Source organism: Chaetomium tenue, assembly GCF_020726465.1.
Source record: "Chaetomium tenue strain MPI-SDFR-AT-0079 chromosome Unknown F5144scaffold_2, whole genome shotgun sequence".
NCBI classification, from domain to species: domain Eukaryota; kingdom Fungi; phylum Ascomycota; class Sordariomycetes; order Sordariales; family Chaetomiaceae; genus Chaetomium; species Chaetomium tenue.
The window spans coordinates 3,998,259-4,021,506 of record NW_027117330.1 but is presented as its reverse complement, the minus strand read 5'-3'; the positions used below and the strand labels follow the sequence as shown (position 1 = coordinate 4,021,506).

The 23,248-nt window shown below is 57.0% G+C and overlaps 10 protein-coding genes across 10 annotated transcripts; 5 read left to right on the top strand and 5 right to left on the bottom strand.

The window, feature by feature from the left end:
- Positions 1–162: 162 nt before the first annotated feature.
- F5144DRAFT_134591 (formate dehydrogenase) lies at positions 163–2,024 on the top strand. The gene is made up of 2 exons (XM_066782326.1): positions 163–881; positions 955–2,024. Exons 1-2 carry the CDS (start codon positions 499–501, stop codon positions 1,856–1,858), a joined length of 1,287 nt encoding a protein of 428 aa, XP_066647028.1. The 5' UTR covers positions 163–498; the 3' UTR covers positions 1,859–2,024.
- Positions 2,025–2,042: 18 nt separating this feature from the next.
- F5144DRAFT_506761 (amino acid permease-domain-containing protein) lies at positions 2,043–4,701 on the bottom strand. Its single transcript, XM_066786478.1, has 2 exons — positions 3,196–4,701; positions 2,043–3,133 (listed from the first exon to the last, which is right to left on the bottom strand). The coding sequence occupies exons 1-2, from the start codon at positions 4,249–4,251 to the stop codon at positions 2,291–2,293; spliced, it is 1,899 nt and encodes a 632-aa protein (XP_066647027.1). The 5' UTR covers positions 4,252–4,701; the 3' UTR covers positions 2,043–2,290.
- Positions 4,647–8,698, top strand: F5144DRAFT_545520 (uncharacterized protein; the record flags this gene model as incomplete). The annotated part of the gene is made up of 9 exons (XM_066787372.1): positions 4,647–4,855; positions 4,945–5,066; positions 5,160–7,558; positions 7,718–7,930; positions 7,976–7,982; positions 8,066–8,085; positions 8,170–8,206; positions 8,444–8,538; positions 8,651–8,698. The coding sequence occupies 9 exons, from the start codon at positions 4,647–4,649 to the stop codon at positions 8,696–8,698; spliced, it is 3,150 nt and encodes a 1,049-aa protein (XP_066647026.1).
- Positions 8,699–9,361: 663 nt separating this feature from the next.
- On the bottom strand, positions 9,362–10,200 carry F5144DRAFT_590752 (calcineurin B subunit; the record flags this gene model as incomplete). Its single annotated transcript, XM_066790184.1, has 5 exons — positions 9,362–9,390; positions 9,494–9,807; positions 9,865–9,938; positions 10,023–10,075; positions 10,149–10,200. The coding sequence occupies 5 exons, from the start codon at positions 10,198–10,200 to the stop codon at positions 9,362–9,364; spliced, it is 522 nt and encodes a 173-aa protein (XP_066647025.1).
- Positions 10,201–10,739: 539 nt separating this feature from the next.
- On the top strand, positions 10,740–13,116 carry F5144DRAFT_134553 (enhancer of polycomb-like-domain-containing protein). The gene is made up of 3 exons (XM_066782325.1): positions 10,740–11,290; positions 11,406–12,176; positions 12,237–13,116. The coding sequence occupies exons 1-3, from the start codon at positions 11,144–11,146 to the stop codon at positions 13,020–13,022; spliced, it is 1,704 nt and encodes a 567-aa protein (XP_066647024.1). The 5' UTR covers positions 10,740–11,143; the 3' UTR covers positions 13,023–13,116.
- A 1,493-nt stretch (positions 13,117–14,609) lies between these two features.
- Positions 14,610–16,000, top strand: F5144DRAFT_618980 (putative tRNA threonylcarbamoyladenosine biosynthesis protein KAE1; the record flags this gene model as incomplete). The annotated part of the gene is made up of 1 exon (XM_066791952.1): positions 14,610–16,000. Exon 1 carries the CDS (start codon positions 14,930–14,932, stop codon positions 15,998–16,000), a length of 1,071 nt encoding a protein of 356 aa, XP_066647023.1. The 5' UTR covers positions 14,610–14,929.
- Positions 15,988–18,068, bottom strand: F5144DRAFT_563669 (5'-AMP-activated protein kinase beta subunit, interation domain-containing protein). The gene is made up of 3 exons (XM_066788390.1): positions 16,984–18,068; positions 16,336–16,912; positions 15,988–16,281 (listed from the first exon to the last, which is right to left on the bottom strand). Exons 1-3 carry the CDS (start codon positions 17,781–17,783, stop codon positions 16,240–16,242), a joined length of 1,419 nt encoding a protein of 472 aa, XP_066647022.1. The 5' UTR covers positions 17,784–18,068; the 3' UTR covers positions 15,988–16,239.
- Positions 18,069–18,119: 51 nt separating this feature from the next.
- On the top strand, positions 18,120–19,145 carry F5144DRAFT_563663 (Spt4/RpoE2 zinc finger-domain-containing protein). The gene is made up of 3 exons (XM_066788389.1): positions 18,120–18,490; positions 18,609–18,862; positions 18,955–19,145. The coding sequence occupies exons 1-3, from the start codon at positions 18,410–18,412 to the stop codon at positions 18,983–18,985; spliced, it is 366 nt and encodes a 121-aa protein (XP_066647021.1). The 5' UTR covers positions 18,120–18,409; the 3' UTR covers positions 18,986–19,145.
- On the bottom strand, positions 19,146–20,404 carry F5144DRAFT_563661 (domain of Kin17 curved DNA-binding protein-domain-containing protein). Its single transcript, XM_066788388.1, has one exon. The coding sequence runs from the start codon at positions 20,210–20,212 to the stop codon at positions 19,220–19,222; it is 993 nt and encodes a 330-aa protein (XP_066647020.1). The 5' UTR covers positions 20,213–20,404; the 3' UTR covers positions 19,146–19,219.
- A 423-nt stretch (positions 20,405–20,827) lies between these two features.
- Positions 20,828–22,700, bottom strand: F5144DRAFT_590748 (Aspartate/glutamate/uridylate kinase; the record flags this gene model as incomplete). Its single annotated transcript, XM_066790183.1, has 5 exons — positions 20,828–20,925; positions 20,983–21,907; positions 21,967–22,291; positions 22,416–22,448; positions 22,501–22,700. 5 exons carry the CDS (start codon positions 22,698–22,700, stop codon positions 20,828–20,830), a joined length of 1,581 nt encoding a protein of 526 aa, XP_066647019.1.
- Between the last annotated feature and the right edge of the window lie 548 nt (positions 22,701–23,248).

Here is a 23,248-nt window from a genome sequence, read left to right as displayed (position 1 = left end):
TACTCCGTCCCGCAGACTCGAACAACCCACCGGGATCCCTCTGATCTCAGAACACATCCATCCCACAAAACACACAAATCATCAGTCACAATGGTACTTGCAACGCGCTCCGCATCCCTCTTCTCTTCCCGTTCCCTACCCCTTCTCACCTCCTTCTCCCGCCCCAACCCCAGCCATTGGCGAGCTGCACTCCGCAGCAGCGGCCGCCCGGGCGCTCTGAACAGAGCCACCGCCTTCCGAACCGATATTCTCGGCTCATCCTTCTCCAGACGCTTGCTAACCACCAAACACGAAAAGGTCAAAGTTTTGGCAGTCCTATACGATGGCGGCAGGCACGCCGAGGAGGTAAGAGCCGTCCGCTCCTAGCCGTCTTTTTCTATTTTCCCTTCGTTCTGGAACTTGGTCGCCTCCGTGCTCCGTACCACTCGCGTGCCCGTGTTGTTCCCAAAACGGCGCGGTGCAGCTACAAGACTTGCCGCATGGCAATGTTACGTCTGGATGCGGGGTACCGTGGAGCGGGTTGCGTCACGGTTCCAGAACTATACAGCCAGGCGGGATTCATGGTTCGGAGGGGTTCGGGGAAGTGGGGATGGTCCAATGCCCGGCCGGGAGGATATCCCCGTCTTGGCGACATCTTCGGCATCGCTCCGGGGGAGTGTTGAAAGAAGAGAGGGAAAAGAAAAAGGAAAAAAAAGAAAAAGAAAAACAGCTAACAGCATTACACAGGTCCCCGGCCTCCTAGGAACCACCGAGAATGAGCTCGGTATCCGCAAATGGCTCGAGGACCAGGGCCACACCCTGGTGACCACCTCGGACAAGGACGGTGAGAACTCGACCTTTGACCGCGAGCTGGTCGACGCCGAGGTCATCATCACCACTCCGTAAGTTTCTCCTGACATCACAACACCCGCCGCGCCATTCGTCCCAAGCTAACAGACCACCCTCCTCCCCCAGCTTCCACCCCGGCTACCTCACCGCCGAGCGCCTGGCCAAGGCCAAGAAGCTCAAGCTCGCCGTCACGGCCGGCATCGGCTCGGACCACGTCGACCTCAACGCGGCCAACAAGACCAACGGCGGCATCACCGTGGCCGAAGTGACGGGCTCCAACGTGGTATCAGTCGCCGAGCACGTGGTCATGACCATCCTGGTGCTGGTGCGCAACTTCGTGCCCGCCCACGAGATGATCGAGGCCGGCCGCTGGGACGTGGCCGAGGCCGCCAAGAACGAGTTCGACCTCGAGGGCAAGGTCGTCGGCACCGTCGCCGTCGGCCGCATCGGCGAGCGCGTGCTGCGCCGCCTGCGCGCCTTCGACTGCAAGGAGCTGCTCTACTACGACTACCAGCCCCTGTCCGCCGAGAAGGAGAAAGAAATCGGCTGCCGCCGCGTCACGGACCTCGAGGAGATGCTCGCGCAGTGCGACGTGGTCACCATCAACTGCCCGCTGCACGAAAAGACGCGCGGCCTGTTCAACAAGGACCTGATCGCCAAGATGAAGCCGGGCAGCTGGCTGGTCAACACGGCGCGCGGCGCCATCGTGGTCAAGGAGGACGTGGCGGCCGCGCTCAAGTCGGGCCACCTGCGCGGCTACGGCGGCGACGTGTGGTTCCCGCAGCCCGCCCCCGTCGACCACCCGCTGCGCACCGCCAAGAACCCCTTCGGCGGCGGCAACGCCATGGTGCCCCACGTCTCGGGCACCTCGCTCGACGCCCAGAAGCGCTATGCCGACGGCACCAAGGCTATCCTCGAGAGCTACCTGTCGGGTAAGCTGGATTATCGCCCGGAGGATCTGATTGTGCACGCCGGTGACTATGCGACCAAGGCGTATGGCCTGCGGGAGGCGGCGAGTGGGAAGTCTTGAGGGAGGGTGAGGTGAAAGGTTCTGAGAGAGAGAGTGGGAGAAAGGGTCAAGATTGTACTGTAAATACTTGTTAGTGCGCGTGTTCCTCAAACGAAGAGGGCGTGCTGGGTCGGTCTACTTATGAGCTATGAATTTATTTCGGTTTCTTTTTTAAATGGCCCATCGGATTGCTGGTGTGTTTTTAGTAGTTGTAATAGTTCGTGGATATTATTATGTATCGACGCCGTGTCGTATCGCGTCATCAAAACTATATCGAATTCGGATAAAAGCGATGCAATCGTCCGGTCCCTGCCATCACCGGGCCAATGTAAGATACCCAATGTGATATTATATACATGTCGCCCATGTCACACCCAGCTTCCCGAAGCCAGATCAATACCCAACCAAGCCAATCCAATCCAACCCAGCAGCGGCTATGGCAGTAGCAGCCCCTTACGTCCTCTTCCAAAACTTCCACCACGGCCTCCCCTCTCTCCCACCACCACCAGCCTCCCTCTTCACGACCGGCCCCCTCCGCCCGTGCACCCGCCAGTAATACACCGGCACGCCGGCCACCACAAACGCCACGACAAGCAGCGTCTGCAGGGGCTGGGCAAAGACGGCCCTGCTCAGCAGGAACAGGCTGACGCAGCAGAAGATGATGGGCGTGGTGATCCACGTGCGGTAGGGCCGCTCCAGGTTGGGCTCGCGCACCCGCAGCACGATCAGGCCCAGGACCGTCAAAAAGTAGAACGTGTAGCCCGCCACGCCGTAGAAGGTGATCAGCGTGCCGAACTCGCCCACGAGGATGTAACCTGAGGTGAGCAAGGCGTTGAGGATGAGCGCGGGGATGGGCGTGAAGAATAGGCCTGTGTCTTCGTCGCCGACGAGCGAGGCTAGTTTCTTCTTGAGCCAGGAGCGTGTGCGCAGGCTGGATAGTTCTGGGGTAGGGGGCACGCCGGTGCCGGTGCCGAGGCGCCCGAAGAGTGAGGGGATGTAGCCCTCCTTGCCGGCCACGTAGACGAGGCGGCTGCTGGTGAAGGTTGAGGCGTTGAGGGCGCCGAAGCAGGACGCGCTGACGATCAGCGCGAGGATGAGGGACCCTACTGGGCCGAAGACCTTGGCGCCGAACATGACGGCGACCGTGTTGGTCGAGTTGATGGCGTCGAGCGGGAGGACGAGGAAGTAGGCGACGTTGGCGAGGATGTAGCTCGCGATGACGAGCGGCATGGCCGTGTGGATGACCCGGGGTAGGTCCCGGCTGGGGTTGCGGAATTCGCCGACTACGTAGTTTGTCTGGGAGGGCTGTTAGTTGATATTGACCAGGGGTAAAAAGGGTGCGGACGGGAACAACTCACATTATCCCACCCATCGAACGCCCACAACCCGGCGTACAGCGCCACGGCCCATGCCGACGCATCCATCTTGGTCCCCTCGAACCACGGATGGTCCTTCCAGTCCCGGTTCGCCGGCCCCGATAACGAAAACCCAGTGGCGGCCACCACGATCCCGATCACCGTAACACCGAGCAATGCAACGAATTTCAAAAACATGAGCATGTCGTTCAGCCGCGTCCCCATCCGCGTCGAGACGCAGTTCAAAAACGTCACCAGCGCCAGCCCCACCAGCGCAACCGACTTGTCGACCCAGATATTCACCGTCTCCGCCTCAGCGCCAATGAACGCCCGCACCAGGTACTCGCCCATAATGATGGAAATGATCGCCGCGCTCCCAGGCTTCAACACCAACACGGCGACCCACGTAAACAAAAACCCCGCCAGCTCCCCAAAAATCTTGGAAAGATACACCTGCGACCCCCCATTCAGCGGAATCGCACCCCCCAACTCGGCATAGCTAGCCGCGCCCGTCCAGGCCAGAATCCCCGCCACCACCCATATAATCAACGCCGCGCCCGGCGAACCCGCATGCGAATTGACCTGGCTCGGCGACGAGAAGATCCCCGACCCAATGATCAGCCCCACAATCAACGACAGCCCATTCAAATACGTCAACGTCTTATGCTTCTCCAACGAGCCCCCACGGCCACCCCCACCCCCGCCCCGAGCCCCCGCGCCCCCCTCAAGCCCGGACGATGACGATGCGCCCAGCGGAGCGTACCCCCCTGCGGCGCCGGTGGTGCTGGAGAGGGGGAAGAGGTTGGAGGCGAAGTCGAAGGTGGACGAGACGGAGAAGGAGCGCGAGTGGTGTTCAGGCCGGCTGCGGGGTGCGGCCGCGGCGGCGGGGTTATGTGAGTCGAGCGGGTCGTCGCGCTCGAGCGAGGCCCGCCGCGACGAGGATATGCTCGGCCGCGAGGAGATGTCGTCGATTTCGGAGCCCGAGCCGGAGCTGGCTAGTGAGGCGAGCTCGAGCGAGTCCCGCGCTGTGGGCGGTAGGTTGGAGTAGAGGGGTGGCATGGTCTCTCTCTCGTCTGGCTTGGCCTTGCCTGGTCTGGTCCGGTTCGTGGATGTCGATGCCTGACCGACCCCTGGATTGTGTTATGTGTATGCTGTGTTCGGCGAAGCGGAGACCATGCCGCGCAATTGTCGGTATGGCTGGCTTGAAGGGTGGTTTGCGGAAGAATGCAGGAGAAGCAGCACCACCTGGCGGTGTGTGCGTGCGATAATGCGGTCGGGCCCGTTTGTTGGTTGTTGAAAGTTTCGGCTTCTTTCGGTTGAAACGAGACGACACTGACGCCTCGCAGAGTTGATTAGCAAGTTATGGAGTTATACTGTTCAAATTAAACGTATAGCCGTCAGACGTCAATATTGTGCGGATATCAAAAACGGTGTGCCCAAGTTGTTGAATCAAAATGACGAGGAAAGGAGTCGTAGTGGAGTTTGAATTCAAGATTGAATTGAACAAGCAGAAAGGGGGCCAGCGAACAATGCGTGCCATCCATACACAGTACCTCCATGGCAGGGATGGGGCCGTTGCAAATCTGGAAGCCAAGATCTTGAAAAGGCCCGTGCAGTGCCCCACCTGGCTGCCCGAGTGCCGTCTTGGCAGCAGGGAGCTTCAGTAACTTTACAGTGGGCTAAGAGCTTTATTGAAGCTCCATCACCATCACCAGCAACTTTAACTATTGCATGACGAACTCTCGTCGCCAGTGATGGCAACCACAACGAATTCAAAAGCGAACCAACCGATAATGTAACAACAATGCCACTGATTCACACGAGGACCATTGGCCGCTCCGTGCCCAAACTGAGCTCGCTCTATCTCAAACCAGGTGTGACTCGCCTTCACACTCCCCGGCATTTCACTTTATCTTCTTCACCATGCTCCCCTCCTCGAACCACACTCCGATCCTTTAGCGCCACAGCTCGAATCTTGGCCGAACCCAGACTGGACCTCCCCGCTCTGGACTCCAAATGGCGTGAGAAGTGGGCTTCGTTACCGGAATCTGCCCCCGAGATCAACGACGCCACCAAGGGAAAATATGTCCTACCCATGTTCCCGTACCCCTCGGGCTATTTGCATCTGGGACATCTCCGAGTCTACACCATTGCCGACGTTGTTGCAAGGTTCCACTCTCTTCAGGGGCAAAATGTCCTGCTCCCAATGGGCTGGGATGCCTTCGGGCTGCCCGCTGAGAACGCCGCCATCGAGAGGGGCATCAACCCGGCAATTTGGACCAAAGCAAATATTGCCAAGATGAAGGAGCAGCTGGGCCTGATGAATGGGTCTTGGGATTGGTCTTGCGAGCTGTCAACGTGCGACCCAAGTTTCTACAAGCACACGCAAAAGATCTTCCTCCTCCTGCAGGAGCAAGGGCTCGCCTACCAGGCCGAAGCCGAGGTCAACTATGATCCCGTCGATAAGACCGTGTTGGCAAACGAGCAGGTCGATTCGAATGGGTGCTCCTGGCGGTCTGGGGCGAAAGTTGAGAAGCGGAAGCTGAAGCAATGGTTTCTCCGCATCTCGGAATTTCGGGAGTCCCTACTCAAAGATCTGGACGTGCTGGCGGAGAACGGCGCTTGGCCGGAGAGGGTGTTGGCCATGCAGAAGAACTGGCTGGGAAAGTCCACCGGTGCCACCATCAAGTTCCCGGTCATGGCATTTGAGCACGGGATGCATGCCGCCATCGAGGTCTTCACTAGCCGTCCGGATACCTTGTTTGGTGTTCAATACCTGGCGCTTGCCTCAACCCATCCGGTTGTTGCCAAACTCGCAGCGGGAGACCCAGAGCTTCAGGCCTTCCTAGATACTCTCCCCGGCCTCCCCCCTGACTCCAAGATCGGCTACATGCTACCCCACATCCGCGCCGTCAACCCCTTGGCATATCACGAAGAAACCCCCGACGCGACCAAGGGGTCCATTCCGGTATACGTGGCACCGTATGTACTCGGTGACTATGGCGAAGGGGCGGTAATGGGCGTTCCGGGCCACGATGTCCGCGACCATGCCTTCTGGAAGACGCACCACTATGACGAGGCCGTTAGATTCGTTCTCGCCGCTTCCGAGGATGAGTCGACGACAGCCATGCAGAACGAACCTTTTATTGACCATGGCATCATGACGGAACACAGCGGCCTGTACAAGGGAAAGTCTTCCAAGGAGGCTGGTAAAATGCTTGTTGCCATGCTTGAGAAGGCCGGCTTGGCCGAGCCGGTCGAAAAATGGCGTCTTCGAGACTGGCTAATCAGTCGCCAGCGTTACTGGGGAACACCCATCCCCATCGTGCACTGCGACTCATGCGGGGCTGTGCCGGTGCCTGAAGAACAGCTCCCGGTCGTGCTGCCCGAAGTCGACGAACACTGGGCTGGCAAGAAGGCGGGTAACCCGCTCGAGACACAGGAAGACTGGGTGAACACATCGTGCCCGAAATGCAGCGGGCCAGCCAAGCGAGACACGGACACCATGGACACGTTCGTCGACTCTAGCTGGTATTACATGCGCTTCATAGACGCACATAACAAGCACGAGCCGTTCTCCCCCGAGAAGGCACAGTCCATGCTGCCGGTCGATCTCTACATTGGGGGCATCGAGCACGCAATTCTGCACCTGCTCTACGCTCGCTTCATCTACAAATCCCTCATGACAAACCCCCTTACACCCGGAGAAGTAGACGCCGCGGATAAGGCCCACGAGCCCTTCCAGCGCCTGATCACTCAGGGGATGGTGCACGGCCGGACATACGCCGACCCCTCCACCGGCAGGTTCCTCAAACCAGACGAAGTCGATCTCAGCGACCCGCTTGCACCAAAGGTAGCTGCCACGGGCGAGGCCGCGACCGTCACCTACGAGAAGATGTCCAAGTCCAAACACAACGGCGTCGACCCGACCGACGTCATCGCCCAGCACGGCGCCGATGCCACCCGCGCACACATGCTATTTCAAGCCCCCGTCAGCGAGATCCTCGACTGGGACGGCGACAAGATCGTCGGCGTGACGCGCTGGCTCGGCCGCGTGCACGACCTCGTCGCACGCGTCGCCGCAACAACCCCGTCCTCAGACACCCCCCTCCCCACACCCCGAGCCTACTTCGAATCCACCCCGGACCCAACCAGCACCATGACCCCGCAACAACTCGCCCAATGGGACGCGGACGTAGCCGTGTGGCGCGACGTGCAGCGGACCATCACCTCGGTGACGGCCTCCTACGAGCGCGTCTACGCGCTCAACACGGTCGTGTCCGACCTCATGGCGCTCGCCAACTCGATCCAGGACCGCGCCGGCCTGCTCAGCGACGCCGTCCGCCGCCCGGCTGTCTCGGCCTTGGTGTGTATGATGGCGCCGATTACGCCCGCGTTTGCGGAGGAGTGTTGGGGGTTGTTGCATGGTGGTGGTGGTGAGGGTGGGGGTGGGTCGATGTTTCGGGGGGAGGGCAAGGCGGCTTTTCCGGTGGTGGATGGGAGTTTGGATTTGCCGGCGTTGCAGCCGAGGAAGCTGAGTTGTGCGGTGCAGGTTAATGGGAAGTTGAGGGTTGTGGTGGAGATTCCGACGCCGGGGGGTGGGATGGCGGGGGATCAGTTGAGGGAGTGGATTGTGCAGGAGATTTTGAAGGCGGATGAGGGGAAGGGGAAGCTGGTGAATGGAACGCTTGATATCAAGCAGGCGAAGAAGGTGATTGTTATCAAGGATGGCAAACTTGTAAATTTTGTATTATAAGGGTCGGGTAGATGTAACTGCATGTAGATGGCTTGTAAGTCTCCTGTGGTTCGGGAAGCTGGTGGTCAAACAAAAAAGTAGGCCATTACCGGTGTTGTTTACATCGTTTTTTATTAGCTGCTCTGGTCACCCCTGTGGTATGTAAACAAAAGAGACAATATCTAAATGTGATTATAGTTTGTAAAAGATTACTGTTTTATCAACTTCCTACCTGCGCCTAGTTAGAGGAGAAAGAGATAACATTTACACCGACGCAAAGTGAGTGCAAATCAGCGACATAACTCCCACCATAAATACGCATCCTCCGCTTCCCTCTTCTCCCTACGGCCTCTTTCGTGCATTCCACACGTCTCTTAGCTTTTAATCACACCACATCGAGATTATATGGGACTTTATAATAAAGTGTGGACGAGATGCTCTCTCATGGAATGAAACGTTGGCGTAAATAAAATATAAAAAACAGATCCCCCGACCCAATTTGGATCGAACAGACAGGTTGTGGTCATTTCACCGTCCTCGGCGCTAGGTCTTGCTTCAACAAGGAGGGAATCGACAGCACACAACCTAACCATTGCGCCACGAAGTGGTCTGTAATGGGATCTGTTGAAAGCCAATAACCAAAAAGTAAACTATATAGCCTGGATTCGACAATGGCCACTAATTTCCCCTTGGCAATAAAAGATAATAATAAACAAAAAACAGCGATGGAACACTGGGAGTTCTGGCCACGAGTCCTCGAAGGTGAAATGACCAACGGAAGTAGGGAAGCAGAGGAAACCTTGGGCTGGGGACATTGTTTTAGATCCAAGGACGGACTCGAGCATTGAACTCAGAAAAGCGAGCAACTGGCCAAGGTTTTGCCACACCGAATGACAAACGTGAGGGACAACATGGTGTGTGAGGTACGTTGCAGACTCGAGAGAAATGGGCATCACCAATACCGCATCAGCCGACAGGTTCACGGAAGGGAGGGTTCTGGGAGAGGGGGGGTTCGCAGACTGGTGTATCTAGTGGCGATAAGGCAGGTGTTGAGAAGAGAATATGAAACTACAAAGTTCACATGAGATCCGTACTGTGGTAGTTTGGAGAGGGGGTGGAGAAGAAGACGATATCAAAAAACGGAAATGTTCACATCTGTTGGTCTTGCTAATGAGTAAGGAGCAACTGGGAAAGTATAATACAGGACGGCCAGCCAGTGTCTTCATGCTGCGTCCACCCGGAAAACAATTCACTGGGCATCAAATCGCAGGCACATAACTCATTAAGATGCCTCTATATAACGCGCTTGGAATAAAGTGCTCGCTATTGTCATTTTTATCTTCATCACGTCGTGACATTTCCATGAAACTCGCATCGCTCAGAATTGGTCTGCCTAGTTGTTAGTAGCCATCGCGGATAAAACAAATGTTGATGTCACTCACCCAGTGTCATGCTCATGCTCACTAAATAAAGAAAACGTTAGCCTTCTTATTGAAACCCAAACACCGGGCCTGGGGTTACCGGTGGCCGCGAAGGGCAGCATATAAGAAAAAGGAAGAAACGAACCATCCGTGTTCGCAACAATGGATGCGAACTCCTCGAAGCTGATCTTCCCGTCGCCGTCCAGGTCCGCCTCCATGATGGTCTTGTCGACGATCTGCTGCAGCTGCTGGTCCTTGAGGTTGTTACCCACCATCATCTTCAGCACGATGAACAGCTCGCCGTTGCTGATGTAGCCGTCCCGGTCGATGTCGTACACCTTGAAGGCAAACTGCAGCTTCTGCTCCTTGTTGCCCTTGCTGCTGAAGGCGCTCAGCCCGGACACGAACTCCTGGAAGTCGACGTCCCCGCCGCCGTCCTCGTCGAAAATAGCGATCATTCTGGGAGCGAGCTGTCAGTCTCGCATTCGAAGGAACTAGACCGGCAGAGATACGGACCTCGTAGCGAGTGGGTTCGACGATATTTGAGGCAGGCTCAGGAACTCTTCGCGCTCAATGGTGCCGGAGTTGTCCTATGTCACCACACCACCATGTCAGCTCCTGTCTAACCCCTGCGACTCTTGCAGCCCCTCTCCTTAGCTCTGGGCGCAACGCACCTTATCCAACTTCATAAAACGCTTCCGTAGTCTATCAACTTCGTCCCTGTCGACTGCCCTTGTGGAAAGACACCGGTCAGCCACCTCGTGCCGTCGTGGCGGAGGTTAAAACGAAGGGCATCGTACAATTCGACCCCTGGACGATATTGTCCAGCACCGCGCTGGTGGTGTTGCCCATCTTGCCGGCTCTTCTGCTAATCCAATCGTTTTCGCTATGTATTTTTCGGCCGGCCTTCGGACTGGCGGCAGATGACTCGAGGGTTCGTAAGCGATACTAGGTGTCGGGCGGCTCGAAAACGCGGTGCTTAGGTATCGATACGGATGTCAGGGTTGATAATGGCTCCACTCGCTTTTTTGGATAACGGATTACGCTCGCTTTCGCAGGTGGGGAGGGTATTTTGCGGTTCAAGGGTCGAAAGAGGGAAGCGGTGGCAAGGCTGAGGCGGAGACCGTAGGGTGGTTTCGGTCTTGCGATTCCGACCGAACCAACAGCCAGGCGGGGTTGAGGGGTGCGGCCCAGAACTGTGGCGCAAATTACATCCAGCCACACCTCACCCTCCTAAAAGTGTTGTCCATTCGTCGCCACTGATGACGAAGAGAGCACGTGCTTTTTGTGCTCCTCGCAGACTGTGGGGAAAGGTGGGTACCACAGAGTCAGCTGCTCTTTAAACTGCACTGGGAAAGCATCGCTCTACTTGGGCTTTATTTTGTTCTGTTATTCACCCATAAAAACTTCCAGGTTCCTATCACCAAACCTCCCCTTTGTTGTTGTTAGGAAGGAACAGCCCTAGTGGTTCGGTTGCTGCTGCGCCTCGAACGGGATCATGTTTCTTGGCATCATTCTTGGATGGCAGGCCAGGCTATGTGGGTCGTGCCTTTCAGGGGGACCAATCGCTTGAAACAGCAGCTGGAAACAGCCGGAAAATGCAAACTTTGCAGAGGCACCACAGCAACGTCACTTCATCGAGTGACGGAACATTGGCCATCAAAATATCAACAACAACGCCATATTTGCATCAGAAAACTCGACAGACGGGTTTCTTATGACGTACTGCATGATATAATTTTTTGTCTCCGGGTTTTCCCGAGACTTTTCGCCGTACTATCCCTCCTTCGCAGCCATGGCGACCCGCAAAGTCCGATACAAGAAACTGAGTGTGAAAACACTCTTGGGGGTACTCAGAGAGGAGCAGATAGATCCTGCCGAGTACGAATCACTCACAAATGAGGCCCAAATCGCGACTGGAGTCGAACAGGCCGAGGAAAATGTGAGTCGAAATCTGTCATTATCGCGTCTGGGTCACGTGCCGGTGCACGTGCCACATGTTCATCGGATTTGGAGTTGGGGTTGATACTGACCTTCATACTAACCTTGATCGCCAGGAATACCATCTCCAAGCTGTTCTGCAGAGCGCGGGCGTCGCTGCTGACAAGGAGATCCCCGTGCCGCCTCCACAAGAGAGCACGCTTAATTATGACGAGCTTTATACTCGCCCGTTCTCCAAGACAGCCACATACATTCGGTTCTCCCAGACGGTGGAAGAATCCATAGGATGCATGTATGATATGACCGAGGAGGACGACGTATTTCTCAAGTCGTACAACCAGAAACGGGGCCCCTCGGCCCAGCTCTCAGAGGATGACTTTGAGAGGCTTATGGACGTGTACGAGGACACCTCGTACATCAAAGCCCCGTTCGCCTCGATAGACCAGACCATAGTTCCGTACGAGGACATGGTCCAGGCCCTGCAGGACCTTGACAGGGCCAAGATCATGTCACACGCCAAGGAAATCTATGAGTACTGGAAATCCCGGCGGCAGGCGCTGAACAATCAGCCACTCCATCCGACGCTCAAATTTGAGAAGCATCAGGAAAGTGACGAGGCTGATCCGTACGTCTGCTTCCGGCGTCGCGAGGTCCGCCAGACAAGGAAGACACGGGCGAGGGATGTCCAGAGCGCGGATAAGCTCAAGCGCTTGCGAAAGGAGTTGGAGGAGGGGCGGCAGCTGGTCCTAGCGGCGCATAACCGCGAGCTTCTGAAAGCCGATATGTTGAAGACAGATCGTGCCATCTTCGAAGTGCGGGCTCAGCTCAAGGAGCACAAGATCCGGTTGGGCATCAAAACCGACGACGAAGACCTCATCAACCAAAAGGTCAGTTCCCCGTTCTCCGCGTGCTTCCGTGCCCGGTATGATGCTGACAACTCCCCGCAGCCGCAGAAGAGGAAGGCTCCAGATGTCTCGACCATGCAGCGGCCACCGCCGCCAACACAGCTTCGCATCGCTGTCCGCCCGTCCCCTGCCGAGGCAGATCTTTCGGTCCTTGCTGACCGTTTGGCTGAGAAGGAGAACGAGCTCCGTGCTGACATAGAGAAGAAGGTGCAGAGCCATAATGAATGGAACCGGCACCATCTAGACCTCACACGAGGTCCGCTGTCGCCGGTCCACGGGCCCAGGCGGGATCCTAGTTTCAGGCCGGCCAAGACGCAGTATTTGATGACGCCGCCAGCGTCTGCGTCGTCAGAGTCCTTGGATGAGCCCATCCCCATGGACCTTGACAAGCCAGAGCGTCCGCAAAATGTGTTGGTACCACCAGATCCACCGGCTTTCTTCAAGTTCCGAGGCGTGGCTCGGGACGAGGAGTCGAGGAAAGACCCACCGGCGTACCGGCGCCGGATCGGCCGTCTTCAGCGATTATGGATTGACCGCCGTGGGATGGCGAGTCCACCACGCGAAGTCAGCGCTGAGGTGCTAGATCGGTGGAAGTACGACCAGTCGTCGGATGACGAGGAGGATCCGCCCACGTACGAGGCGGATCCTTTCGACACCAACGCCCTGAGGTTCCGCGCTTCAATACCGCTCCCTTTGTGGATGACAAACCGGGCAGTCCCCAACACTCGGATCCCGCTGACCCCAGCACCACCACCACCCCCAGTGCAGCAGGCACAACAGACACAGACACAACCACAACTCACATCGCAGTCCCAGGCGGGCACATGAAGCCCATGGGACTGCAGGCTACTGCGGCCTTTTATTATACTCGCCCACCGCCCATGCGCGGCTGAGCGCTGGTAAGAACAGCATTGTTCTTGCCCTGTACACCCTCTCAACCCTCCGATTACTGCATTTTAGCGATGGCCTTGGTAGAAAGAAGGATTGGCCTGGCGTGGTGTTTGGCGTTATGTGCTCAGATCAATGATAATGTCAGGCATAGACGCCATGTATATATGAACCGGCGGCGCGCCGGGAGCCCATGGGCCAACCGAAACAACGTTCTGCGCCCTTTTTCGTCTTCGTCTTTTTGCGCGGTGACGTGCCGATGAACATTGTCCGACCGCAGGCTGTAAATCGTTGTTGTGCCAATGGCTTTGAAGACGTGGTGGTCGTGGCGCGACGTTCGGAGGGCCGTGCGAGGAGGATATGACGAAAAGAGTGGGGACACCTTCAGCGCATGTCTGGCGGAGCATGATTCTGGTGCAGACAGCATAACTCCCAACTGCCAGACGCCGAATGCAGTCTCCGCAATGCCCAGGTCGCTCAGGTGTTGATCTCCATCTTCTTGCTGCTCCAGGTTGAAGGCCGCTGGGGAAGAGAAAAAAAAACAAAAAGCGAGGCACAAGATCGACGGAATCTCGGCGACCCCGGTCTTCGCGTGGAGAGGAGGGACAGAAGTGGTACCGAAGTGAAGTCCCCTGGGCCGAGATTGCTCCTGTCGTAAAGAGAGCAAACAGGCAGTCCTCTCAACTCAGCCCAGATTGACTTCCAAACCACACGTGGCCTGAAAATACCAGCTTTCGCAAGTTGGTTTTTTGCGACTTGGGATTGGTGCGCGGGACGACGGTGTAACCAGTAGATATACCGAAATATCTGAGGAGGAGGATGCTTTGGCTCCTTTCCAGCTTAAGAGCCGCAAAAAGTGCTGTGGTCGTGTGCCTTGTCCCATTGTGACACCTCTGATTGCTCCGAGTTGGGGTCGGCGGAGGTAGCGTCAGGGTGAGGAGAGAGCAAACGGAGGCACCCACTGTCGCCGGGCTTTGGTTTTCTTGGGGAGTAGAAACCCATAGTCAAGGAGGGTAGCTCTGGAAGCCAATTGTTGCATCGGAGGGCGATATTTGCATCCCTGATAAATAATAACGGGTCAGTCTCAGAATTGCAAGCACCGAAAGGTAACCCTCCGCCCTAGGAGGACGTCGTGTTGGTGGCATCTCAATGCTCGAGGGGAAGCATATGGGGGCATACCTCAGAGTGTACGGGGGAGCAGTCGACTGAATGTGTTTCTTCGCTGCTCTCTCCTTAACCCGTGGGTTGGAATAAGGGTTGGCTGTTGGCAGCTGGTTCGGTGATCAGCAGATGCGTCACTCGCCACAGAGTGATTTCAGGAGTCCAAGTGTTGAAGCAATGGTAAAATTAGGGCCGAGAGGACGGCCCTGAAGCTTAGAGGCATTTTGTCTTCTGTTGGTGGAAGAGTTTGCTGGCGAGATGGAGGTAGGGAATTGTGTACAGTATTCTCGCAGCAGTGGGGGGATCTGACGGAAGAAACCCCAAAAGACGGCCGGCTCCACGATGCGGCGGCTGTACGGGTGTGGGTCGGGGGTCCAATCACTGCTGACCTGCGCACGTGCCACGCAGCAGGTACTGCGGTACATCGGTACGACGTCCCAATTCTGATCCGCCAAATGACCCCTCATCGATGCCCCGCTGCGAAATGACGAAATAAATCAACAACCATAAGACTGCCCCTTGTTTTGCGACAACACGACTCATGGTTATATCCTGTCTCGAACTTCCCTCGCATAAAAGGTGACGCGATCGCAACCCGCGAGGGTTAGACCCCAATCCAACGACCGGCCAGCAAACCGACACCCCCCTTTCCCCGTCCTACCACCGAAACCCAACCAACCCCCACCATGGGTCTCGACATCGCCCAAAAGAAGCGGCGCATCGCCCTCGGCTGCGAAGGGTCCGCCAACAAGCTCGGCATCGGCGTAATCCTCCACGAAGGCGAGACCTCCACCGTGCTCTCCAACGTCCGACACACCTTCGTCTCCCCCCCGGGAACCGGCTTCCTCCCCAAAGACACCGCGCAACACCACCGCGCCTTCTTCGTACGCGTGGCCAAACAAGCACTCGCGGACGCCGGCATCCGCATCGCCGACATCGACTGCATCTGCTACACGCGGGGCCCCGGCATGGGCGGGCCGCTGGCGTCGGTGGCGGTGGCGGCGCGCACGCTGGCGCTGCTGTGGGGCAAGGAGCTGGTCGGCGTCAACCACTGCGTCGGCCACATCGAGATGGGCCGCACCATCACGGGCGCCGACCACCCCGTGGTGCTGTACGTGTCCGGCGGCAACACCCAGGTGATTGCCTACGCGGAGCAGCGCTACCGGATTTTTGGCGAGACGCTGGATATTGCGGTGGGGAATTGTCTGGACCGGTTTGCGCGCGCGCTCAATATCAGTAATGATCCGGCGCCGGGGTATAATATTGAGGTGCTGGCGAGGAAAGGCGGGCGGGTGTTGTTGGATCTGCCGTATGCGGTGAAGGGGATGGATTGCTCGTTTAGCGGCATCTTGACGCGGGCGGAGGAGCTGGCGGCGCAGATGAAGGTAGATGGGGGGAAGGGGCCCGATGGGGAGCCGTTTACTGGGGCGGATCTGTGCTTCAGCCTGCAGGAGACGGTGTTTGCGATGCTGGTGGAGATCACGGAGCGGGCCATGGCGCACGTCGGGAGCAACCAGGTGTTGATCGTGGGAGGTGTGGGGTGCAACGAGCGGCTACAGGAGATGATGGGTCTTATGGCGGCAGACCGCGGCGGGAGCGTCTATGCGACGGATGAGCGCTTCTGCATAGACAATGGCATTATGATTGCCCATGCAGGCCTCTTGGCATATGAAACGGGGTTCAGGACCCCTATCGAAGACAGCACATGTACACAGCGATTTAGGACAGATGAGGTGCTCGTCAAATGGAGGAAGTAACGTGCTTTCTTGTTGCATCGTGATTTATCGTGACATGCGCGGCAAACTCAAAGTCGCCGGCAGCAAATATCCCATCCCACCCCCCAAGAATAAAGTATAATATGGCTTCATTTAGCCCTGTACTGAACCCGAAGATCATGCAGTCGTCAAAAATAGCCACTACCTAGGACAGACATTGCCGATGCTCTTACGCCACCTTCTGCGACAATGGGCGACTACGTGGTGTGGAACGCTCGAATTCAGTCCGTTGTCGTGGGCTTGTACATGATAGTCGTCACGTACTGTACAAGCTGTTAGCATCAGGACGACAGGGGGAAGAACCAACGCCGACCCACCTTGCTCTTGTATCTGGTTGTTGCCGAAACCGCCAGCACGTTGTTCTTGATGCTGCTAGTGGCAAGATGGTTGAGAACAGTATGGTTCGGCTGGGTCAAGACGCTGTTGTCATCCTTCCTCGGCGTGGCCGCATTTAGGATGGGCTTGCTCAGGAAGCCGGGAAGCCCAGGCGGGTTCGGCAGCTTCTCGGTGGCCCGGACGGCATGGTGATATTGAGGGGAATCCTCAGGTTGATCTTGGTCAATGAGATACTTCGGGATCTTCTGCTCGAACTGGCTGGCCGGGGGGATCTCTCTATCCCGGGGCGGGGGCACCTGGCCGTCTTCCTCGGCCGGAGTTGGTTCGGCGTCTGTCTGCTGCTGCGCAGTTTTGCCCTCCGACGACCCCTCCCCGTCGGCTGGTGTAGATTGTAGATCGTCGGGACTGACTTCGATGTAGTTGACCAAGTTGTTACCAAAATCGACCGTAGTAGGATAGTCCGGAGTTGTTTGCATTTGCCCGTCAACCAGGAAACGGATATGGTGTGTTCCGGGGAGGATGTCGATCGTCGTCGCAAACACGCCCGGTTCCCCCTCGCTACAATTCACACTCAACGTCAGCCCACCCGAAACCGGCCAAACTATGTCTCCGCCAATCTCGATACTCACACTGGGTGTAGCCGGGTTTTGCGATTCCACTGAAAAATGGTGCCCGTGACATAGACCTTGTCACCGCCATGGCGCCATTCGAGCTTTGTCGGCACCGTGGGCCTAGTTTTGTCGACCAACAACTCCTCGGCATCTTCTTCTTCTACTATCGTGTCGCTCAGGTTCGAGGTCGGGTGGGCCAGTGCTGCATTGTCCAGGCCTTCAACGTCGTCAACCGGCTCCCCGACATCGGTGGGGGCGATAATGGGCGACCCCGGGGTGTGGACCTCCTCCTCGATTGGAAGTGGCAGACGCGGCGGGCGAGTCAGATACGACACGTCCTGCACGCTGCTGACGGGCATCGCTGCGACTTCGTAGCTGTCTTCGGAGCGGGGGGACCGGGGCGATCGCGGGGACGAAGGGGAATTGTGCGAGTTGGGCACAGCTACGGGCTTGGCAGGCGCATGATGGGGGCTAGGTTTGCCCTGGTTGACCTCGACAGGTTTCGCGGAGCTCGTGGAGCTGGCGGCGGTAGCAGGCGAGGAAGCGGTCGAGTAGCCCGATGCAGCAACGCCGGAGCCGAGGGGTCGGGGCTGCAGCGGCTTTGGCCGGCTGGCGACGCTGCTGCTGCTGCTCGACGGCGGTTGGACAGAGGTGCCCTGGGCCTGAGTGAGCGAGGGTTCAGGCGGGGCAGCAGCCCGGAGGCCCTGCACTGGGATGGGATTTCGGGCTTCACGCCTCACCGGCCGGTCATGCTGCGAGCTCGTTTGTGACGATGACGACTGGCTCGCGTTTTTAGACGTGGAGGGGCTGTTGCCCATTTTTCATTCACTCGGCGTTCGGCTGCTGGGATCTCACACACGAAGCAAGACAGGATAAGAAACAGGTGCTGATAGTGAGATAGTGAGGCCGTTGCGCTCTACTCAGTTCATTTTTCGGGGGGCTCCGATGGTGATGGGTGGAAAATTGAACGGTCGACCAGAAGGATGGCCGGGCGCATTTGTAAGGAGCCCGTCTTCGATCCGGGACAGTTATGGAAGGAGAACGGGGCGGAGGGACGCACCGGGAATTCAGGGAAGTTTCAATGAAATCGAGAGACATGCAGTTCAAGTTGCTCGGCACGGCACACTGGGGTCAATTCACCACCCAACGTTATCTGCCAAGTGCCTGCCAGCCCCACTTCAGCTTGTGCACCGTGCCACCCTTGCGTAAACGGCAACGTTTCCGGGTTCTGCTTGGCTCTGATCCAGCCCGCCCAGGCTCTCTCGCAGCCTCATGCTTTAGATACATAAATAAAATAAAGCCGGTCCTGGTCTCAGTGAAAGCCGAGTCTTTCAACAAGCAACCAATCTACATTTCAGGGTTTAGGGCCACTGCGCATCTATATTCTTTCTTTAACACCCAGCTCAAACGTTCCTTTGGTCAACAAACAGAAGACAGATTCAAAATGTCAGAAAACTTCGTCGCTCCCGGCCAACACCGCTACCTGCGCGCCTGCATGGTGTGCTCTATAGTCATGACCTACGCAGTAAGCCTCTCCATCTAATCCCACCTCACTCTCATCCCACCACCACTCACCTCAACCACCCCCAACTACTACCCAATACCACACCCACCGCCCCCATACTCACCCCCGTCTGCAACAGCGCTTCCGCGACGAAGGCTGCCCAAACTGCGAAGAATTCCTGCACCTGCAGGGCTCGTCGGACCAGATCGACAGCTGCACGTCCCAGGTATTCGAGGGCCTCATCACGCTGGCCGACCCGACCAAGTCGTGGGTGGCCAAGTGGCAGCGGCTAGACAAGTACGTACGCGGCGTGTACGCGACCAAAGTATCGGGCCAGCTGCCGGACGACGTGCGCACCACGCTGGAGGAGGAGTATCGTATTACGTATATCCCGTAGGTGTTGTTCCTTCCCCTTTTCCCTCCCCCCTGTCTGTTGGGGGAGTTGCTCGCTTGTTGGGGTGCGGTGTGGCTGACATTGTTGGTAGACGTGATGGTAGCGCTTCCGAGGCGGATTAGGGGTTCGTTGTTCGTCTCGGGGAGAGGGCAGCAGCATCAGGCGACGGAGTTGGGGAGTTGGTTAACAAAGGCTGATTTTCGGTGTTCACCGGCTGACATGGTCTAGATTAGATCTATGGTAAAATTGGAACGTGCTATTGAATTCCTGGTATCATGTCCTTCCCAAATGACTGTCCCCCCAAACGCCGCAATATGCTACACAACCTCCCAAGCCCTTCATCCTCAATAATTCCCCTAAAACCGCGGCCTCTTATGAGGGGGACCGCCGCCTGCCTCCCGCGCCCTCTTACGTTCCAACTCCTCCTTCATGATCCTCTCCGCCTCGCTCATCTTCTTCGGTTGAGCAGCCATGACCTTTTTCGGTGCTCCGGCAAAGGCGTTCTTGAAGACGTTTTTCGGTTGTGGCTTGATGCCAAACTTGAGCGAGACGGGCTTCACTGCTGTTGTCGTCTCAGCCGGCTTGGTATCCTCCGCCTTCTTTGCCTCCCCATCGCCCGCCCCGTCCGTGGCTTCCGGTGCACCGCCCTCTTTCTTTGGGTCTGGCACGGAACCCTTATCCTCGGGGGTAGTACTCTTGGCCGGCTTCGCCCCAAAGCTCAACTTGATCTTCTCTCCCTCCTCACGCTTCAGCTCCTTCCCCTCCTCCTCGGCCTCCCCATCCACCCCCCTCGCCTCGGCATCCCTCTGCGCACGTCGAATCTGCGCCCGCAGCAGCATCTGTTCCCGCTCCTCATCGCCCTTATCCTGCATCTCCTTCCGCCGCACGGCCTCCCGCCTCTTCATCGCCTCAGGCGAGTCATCAATCCAGGCGATAAAAGTCCCATCCTCCTTCTCCTCAGCGCGCACAATCCCCTCCCGCGAAATATGCTTGACAAAGTCGGTGAGCGAGTGCCAGCGGGTGGCGTTGAGATGGACGTGGTCGCGGCGGGCGATGACCTCCTGGTAGAACTTGTTCGCGTGGACGCTCTTCTCGCCGTGGGCCGTCTTGAGCAGCGACACGAACTCGGTCAGGAACTGCTTGCTGTAGTCCTCCTGCACGCTCTTGAAGTTCTGCCCCGCGTCCAGCGCCCGCCGCATGTGGCTCTCCGACTGGCAGTGCATCTTGAACGCGTTCTCGTCGCGGCACGGCTTCTCGCAGATCTGGCAGTACCAGCGCAGCCGCGTCAGGCCCTTTTGCTTCATCTTGTTGGCGAGGTATTTGGTCGATCCTGGCTCGGCTTTGCCCATGGTGGAGGGGGTTCGACTCGCTGCGCGGAGTCGGGCGGGTGTTGAATTAGGGTTGTTTTCGGTTGTGGGAGCGAAGTTAGGGCGGCGCGGTAGGTGGATGTGGAGGTATGCAAGTTGGTCGGGAGGGCAGCGAGTTTGAATGCAGGTTGTAAGTGGAAGTCTATCAGCGATGTTGAGAATGTTCCGTTATCAACAGCGTTATCTGCAATCGCCACGCAGGCTCGGCGAACAGCGAAGGCTTTAATAGGTAGGCAGGGTTAGGGTCAGCTTCTTAAGTTCCTTGCAGGAGCCTGCAGATATCGGCACCCCTTTACTGTGTATAGTCATTGCTTGTAATGTGCTTTCTATTCCAAAAGTTGCTCGGAAAATGAGGGAATCTAACTATCTACAGTGCGAAGTATATATGGCATGCATCGTAATGTGTACCCAGTCCTCCTACAGTCTCTCCGTCTCCGGTATCCCCCAGATAGAAAAGAAAATACGTCCGAAATTCAAACCCATAACTACACGTCACCGACGATCTTGTCAAAATTGAAAATCCGCTCCCAGAAACAAAACTACAGTCTGTCTCATCGCAATTCTGCGTTGTTGTGGCACGATGATAGAGGCTCGCCCTTAGTCAAGGAAGGTAAAGAGACTCGTATGCAGGATGTTCATAGCCCTCTCCGCATCACGAGCGTCAATGACACAGGATATGTTGATCTCGCTCGCACCTAAACATCATGTTAGTCTCTGGCACTGAATAGCTTCCGGTCCACAATAAAACGTACCTTGGGAGATCATCTCCAGGTTGACCTGGTGTTCTCCGAGCGTCGAGAACATGCGGCCAGCGATGCCGACCATGTTCTTCATCTCGGCACCGACCAAGCTGAGAATAGTCATGTCGTGCAGCACGCTGACCTCGCCGCACTCGGCACGCAGCTGCTCCACGGCCTGGTCGAAGTTGCCGAATTCGGAGGACGCCGCGTGGACCGCGATCGAGACGTGGACCTCGCTGGTGGAGATGAGGTCGACCGAGATGCGCTGCTGGTTGAGGATGGAGAAGACGCGTGCCAAAAACATGTGCGCTATCGACCGCTTGTTGGAGTGGATGTTGATGATGGAGATCTTGTCCTTGACCGTGACGGCCGTGGGCCTCTTTGGCTTCTTCCGGAGTGACGGGTCGGAAAGTTGCCGCGTTCTTTGAATGCGTTGGTCCGCGGCTAGTAGGGGATCCGGCCTTACGATGGTGCCTTCGCCGTGGGGGTTCTTGACGTTCTTGATGCGGATCGGGATAGGAGGTACCGCCTTGATGACCTGGTCCATGGTCAAGTGGTGAATGACTTCAGAGCCGTAGAATGTCAATTCTGACGCCTCGGAAGGGGTGATGAACGGGATGAGTCTCGCAGTCGGGACCTTTGACGGGTCGGCAGTGAAGATGCCGTCCACCTCCTTCCAGATCTGGAGCTCCTTGGCCTTCAGGCCGACCGCTACCAGGGATGCGCACAGGTCTGTGTACCCACGGCCAATGTCGCCGTCTATGAGGCTGCCGGGGACATTACCGAAGAAACCGGTCACCACGGGTACTCTGTCCTCGCAAGCCATGATCTTCTTGCAGATAGCCTCGGACGTATTCTTATAGAAAGTAGAGTCGAGACGCCCCGGGCTCTCGTTGTGCATGATATCAGCCAAGTCAATGTACTGGGCGTCCACCCCCTTTTACCTCGCGCGTCAGTATGGAGAACAAGGAAGAGCGCGGCTAGAAGGAAACTCACCCTGTCCTTGAGGAGACATGTCATGAACCGGCAGCATAGTTTCTCGCCGAAGCTGACCACCCGGTCCTTAGCCCGGGCGTTGATCTCAAGGTTGAAACGTCTCGCCGCCTCTAGATAATCGACGAGGAGCTGGCACTCCACCTCAATGCCCGCCTTAAGGAGGGAGCTGAGCTGGGAGTCCCGAACAAAGTTGTCGGCGGCGGCGATATGGTCGATGCAGATCTCCTGCACGATGTGCTTAGCCTCCCCCAGCAATTCCTCCTGGGCCTCGTGGTCGCTGGTGGCGGCACCGATGGCGCGCAACTTCTTGTACACCTCCAATAGCCTGCACGAGGGAGCACGTTGTCAGTCATCCCGCAGTGGTTGACTAATTAGGGCGCCATGCCATGGCTCGGCCTTGTGATGCGTGGGGGAAGTGGACGAGGGGTAAGCAAGCCAAGAGGACTTACCGGCTTGTGGTACCCGTCACCTTCTTGCCGGTACTCCGTGCTGAGCACACAACTACCACTCGGTTGTTTTCAACATATTGCCTACTTCCGAGTCAGCTTCACTTCGTCCCCTTTCCTTGGACCAATGGGGTAAGAGTCATACTTGACGATGTCCTCTGCGATCTTGTCCGGGAACTTGCCAACGCTTGTGCCTCCAAACTTCTGCACAACCCAACCGCGGTCACCGTGGTTCTTCAATAGGGCCCGATCCATCTCCGGGTTGTTCACCGTCAGCGGTGGGCTCATTGGCTTAGAGTGTATAGTGTGGGGGGACGGGGTCCTAAACTGCCAAGGGTGAAGCAGCAAGTGATGTACCGCCAAGGAAGAGTTGTGGTAGAAGAGGTCGGAGGCTCCAATGGTTTGGTTCTCAAGAGAGATGGTTGTTGTGATTGTGGTTCTTGTTGTTGTTGTTGTGTAGCCAGTGAAGATAGGGGAGTGGATGAGTTGGACGATGAGTCGCGGGGGTGGGCACCTTCTTAAAGACAGCCGCAACCTTGAAATCCGGGGAATTTAACGTCGATAAAAAGCCACAGACCCAGGCAACCTAGAAATCACTCAAACAAGGCTCGGTCTAGGAACGATGGAACAACCCTTTTTGGGAAAAGGCTCAGATGATGCCTGCGGGATATGCTGGAAAGAGAGTGAATTTCGTCAGAGAGAGAGAGTGGGCGGCTCAACCTAGCCACTGCTGTGAAAGTCCCAGGATGGGGGTCTGTTGCGTGGGTAGGAAAAAGTTAGGTACAGAGTTGGTACCAAAATGCGATGACAAAATGGACAGCATGGCATTGGAGCCG

Coding starts and splice junctions, on each gene's coding strand:
- F5144DRAFT_134591 (XM_066782326.1), top strand. CDS start 499: ATGCGGGGTACCGTGGAGCGGGTTGCGTCACGGTTCCAGAACTATACA. Junction 882..954: donor GAGGTCATCATCACCACTCC/GTAAGTTTCTCC, acceptor CTCCTCCCCCAG/CTTCCACCCCGGCTACCTCA.
- F5144DRAFT_506761 (XM_066786478.1), bottom strand. CDS start 4,251: ATGCCACCCCTCTACTCCAACCTACCGCCCACAGCGCGGGACTCGCTC. Junction 3,134..3,195: donor CGTTCGATGGGTGGGATAAT/GTGAGTTGTTCC, acceptor CAGCCCTCCCAG/ACAAACTACGTAGTCGGCGA.
- F5144DRAFT_134553 (XM_066782325.1), top strand. CDS start 11,144: ATGGCGACCCGCAAAGTCCGATACAAGAAACTGAGTGTGAAAACACTC. Junction 11,291..11,405: donor TCGAACAGGCCGAGGAAAAT/GTGAGTCGAAAT, acceptor CTTGATCGCCAG/GAATACCATCTCCAAGCTGT. Junction 12,177..12,236: donor AAGACCTCATCAACCAAAAG/GTCAGTTCCCCG, acceptor AACTCCCCGCAG/CCGCAGAAGAGGAAGGCTCC.
- F5144DRAFT_563669 (XM_066788390.1), bottom strand. CDS start 17,783: ATGGGCAACAGCCCCTCCACGTCTAAAAACGCGAGCCAGTCGTCATCG. Junction 16,913..16,983: donor AAAACCCGGCTACACCCAGT/GTGAGTATCGAG, acceptor TGTGAATTGTAG/CGAGGGGGAACCGGGCGTGT. Junction 16,282..16,335: donor CAACCAGATACAAGAGCAAG/GTGGGTCGGCGT, acceptor CAGCTTGTACAG/TACGTGACGACTATCATGTA.
- F5144DRAFT_563663 (XM_066788389.1), top strand. CDS start 18,410: ATGTCAGAAAACTTCGTCGCTCCCGGCCAACACCGCTACCTGCGCGCC. Junction 18,491..18,608: donor CTATAGTCATGACCTACGCA/GTAAGCCTCTCC, acceptor CGTCTGCAACAG/CGCTTCCGCGACGAAGGCTG. Junction 18,863..18,954: donor TATCGTATTACGTATATCCC/GTAGGTGTTGTT, acceptor CATTGTTGGTAG/ACGTGATGGTAGCGCTTCCG.
- F5144DRAFT_563661 (XM_066788388.1), bottom strand. CDS start 20,212: ATGGGCAAAGCCGAGCCAGGATCGACCAAATACCTCGCCAACAAGATG.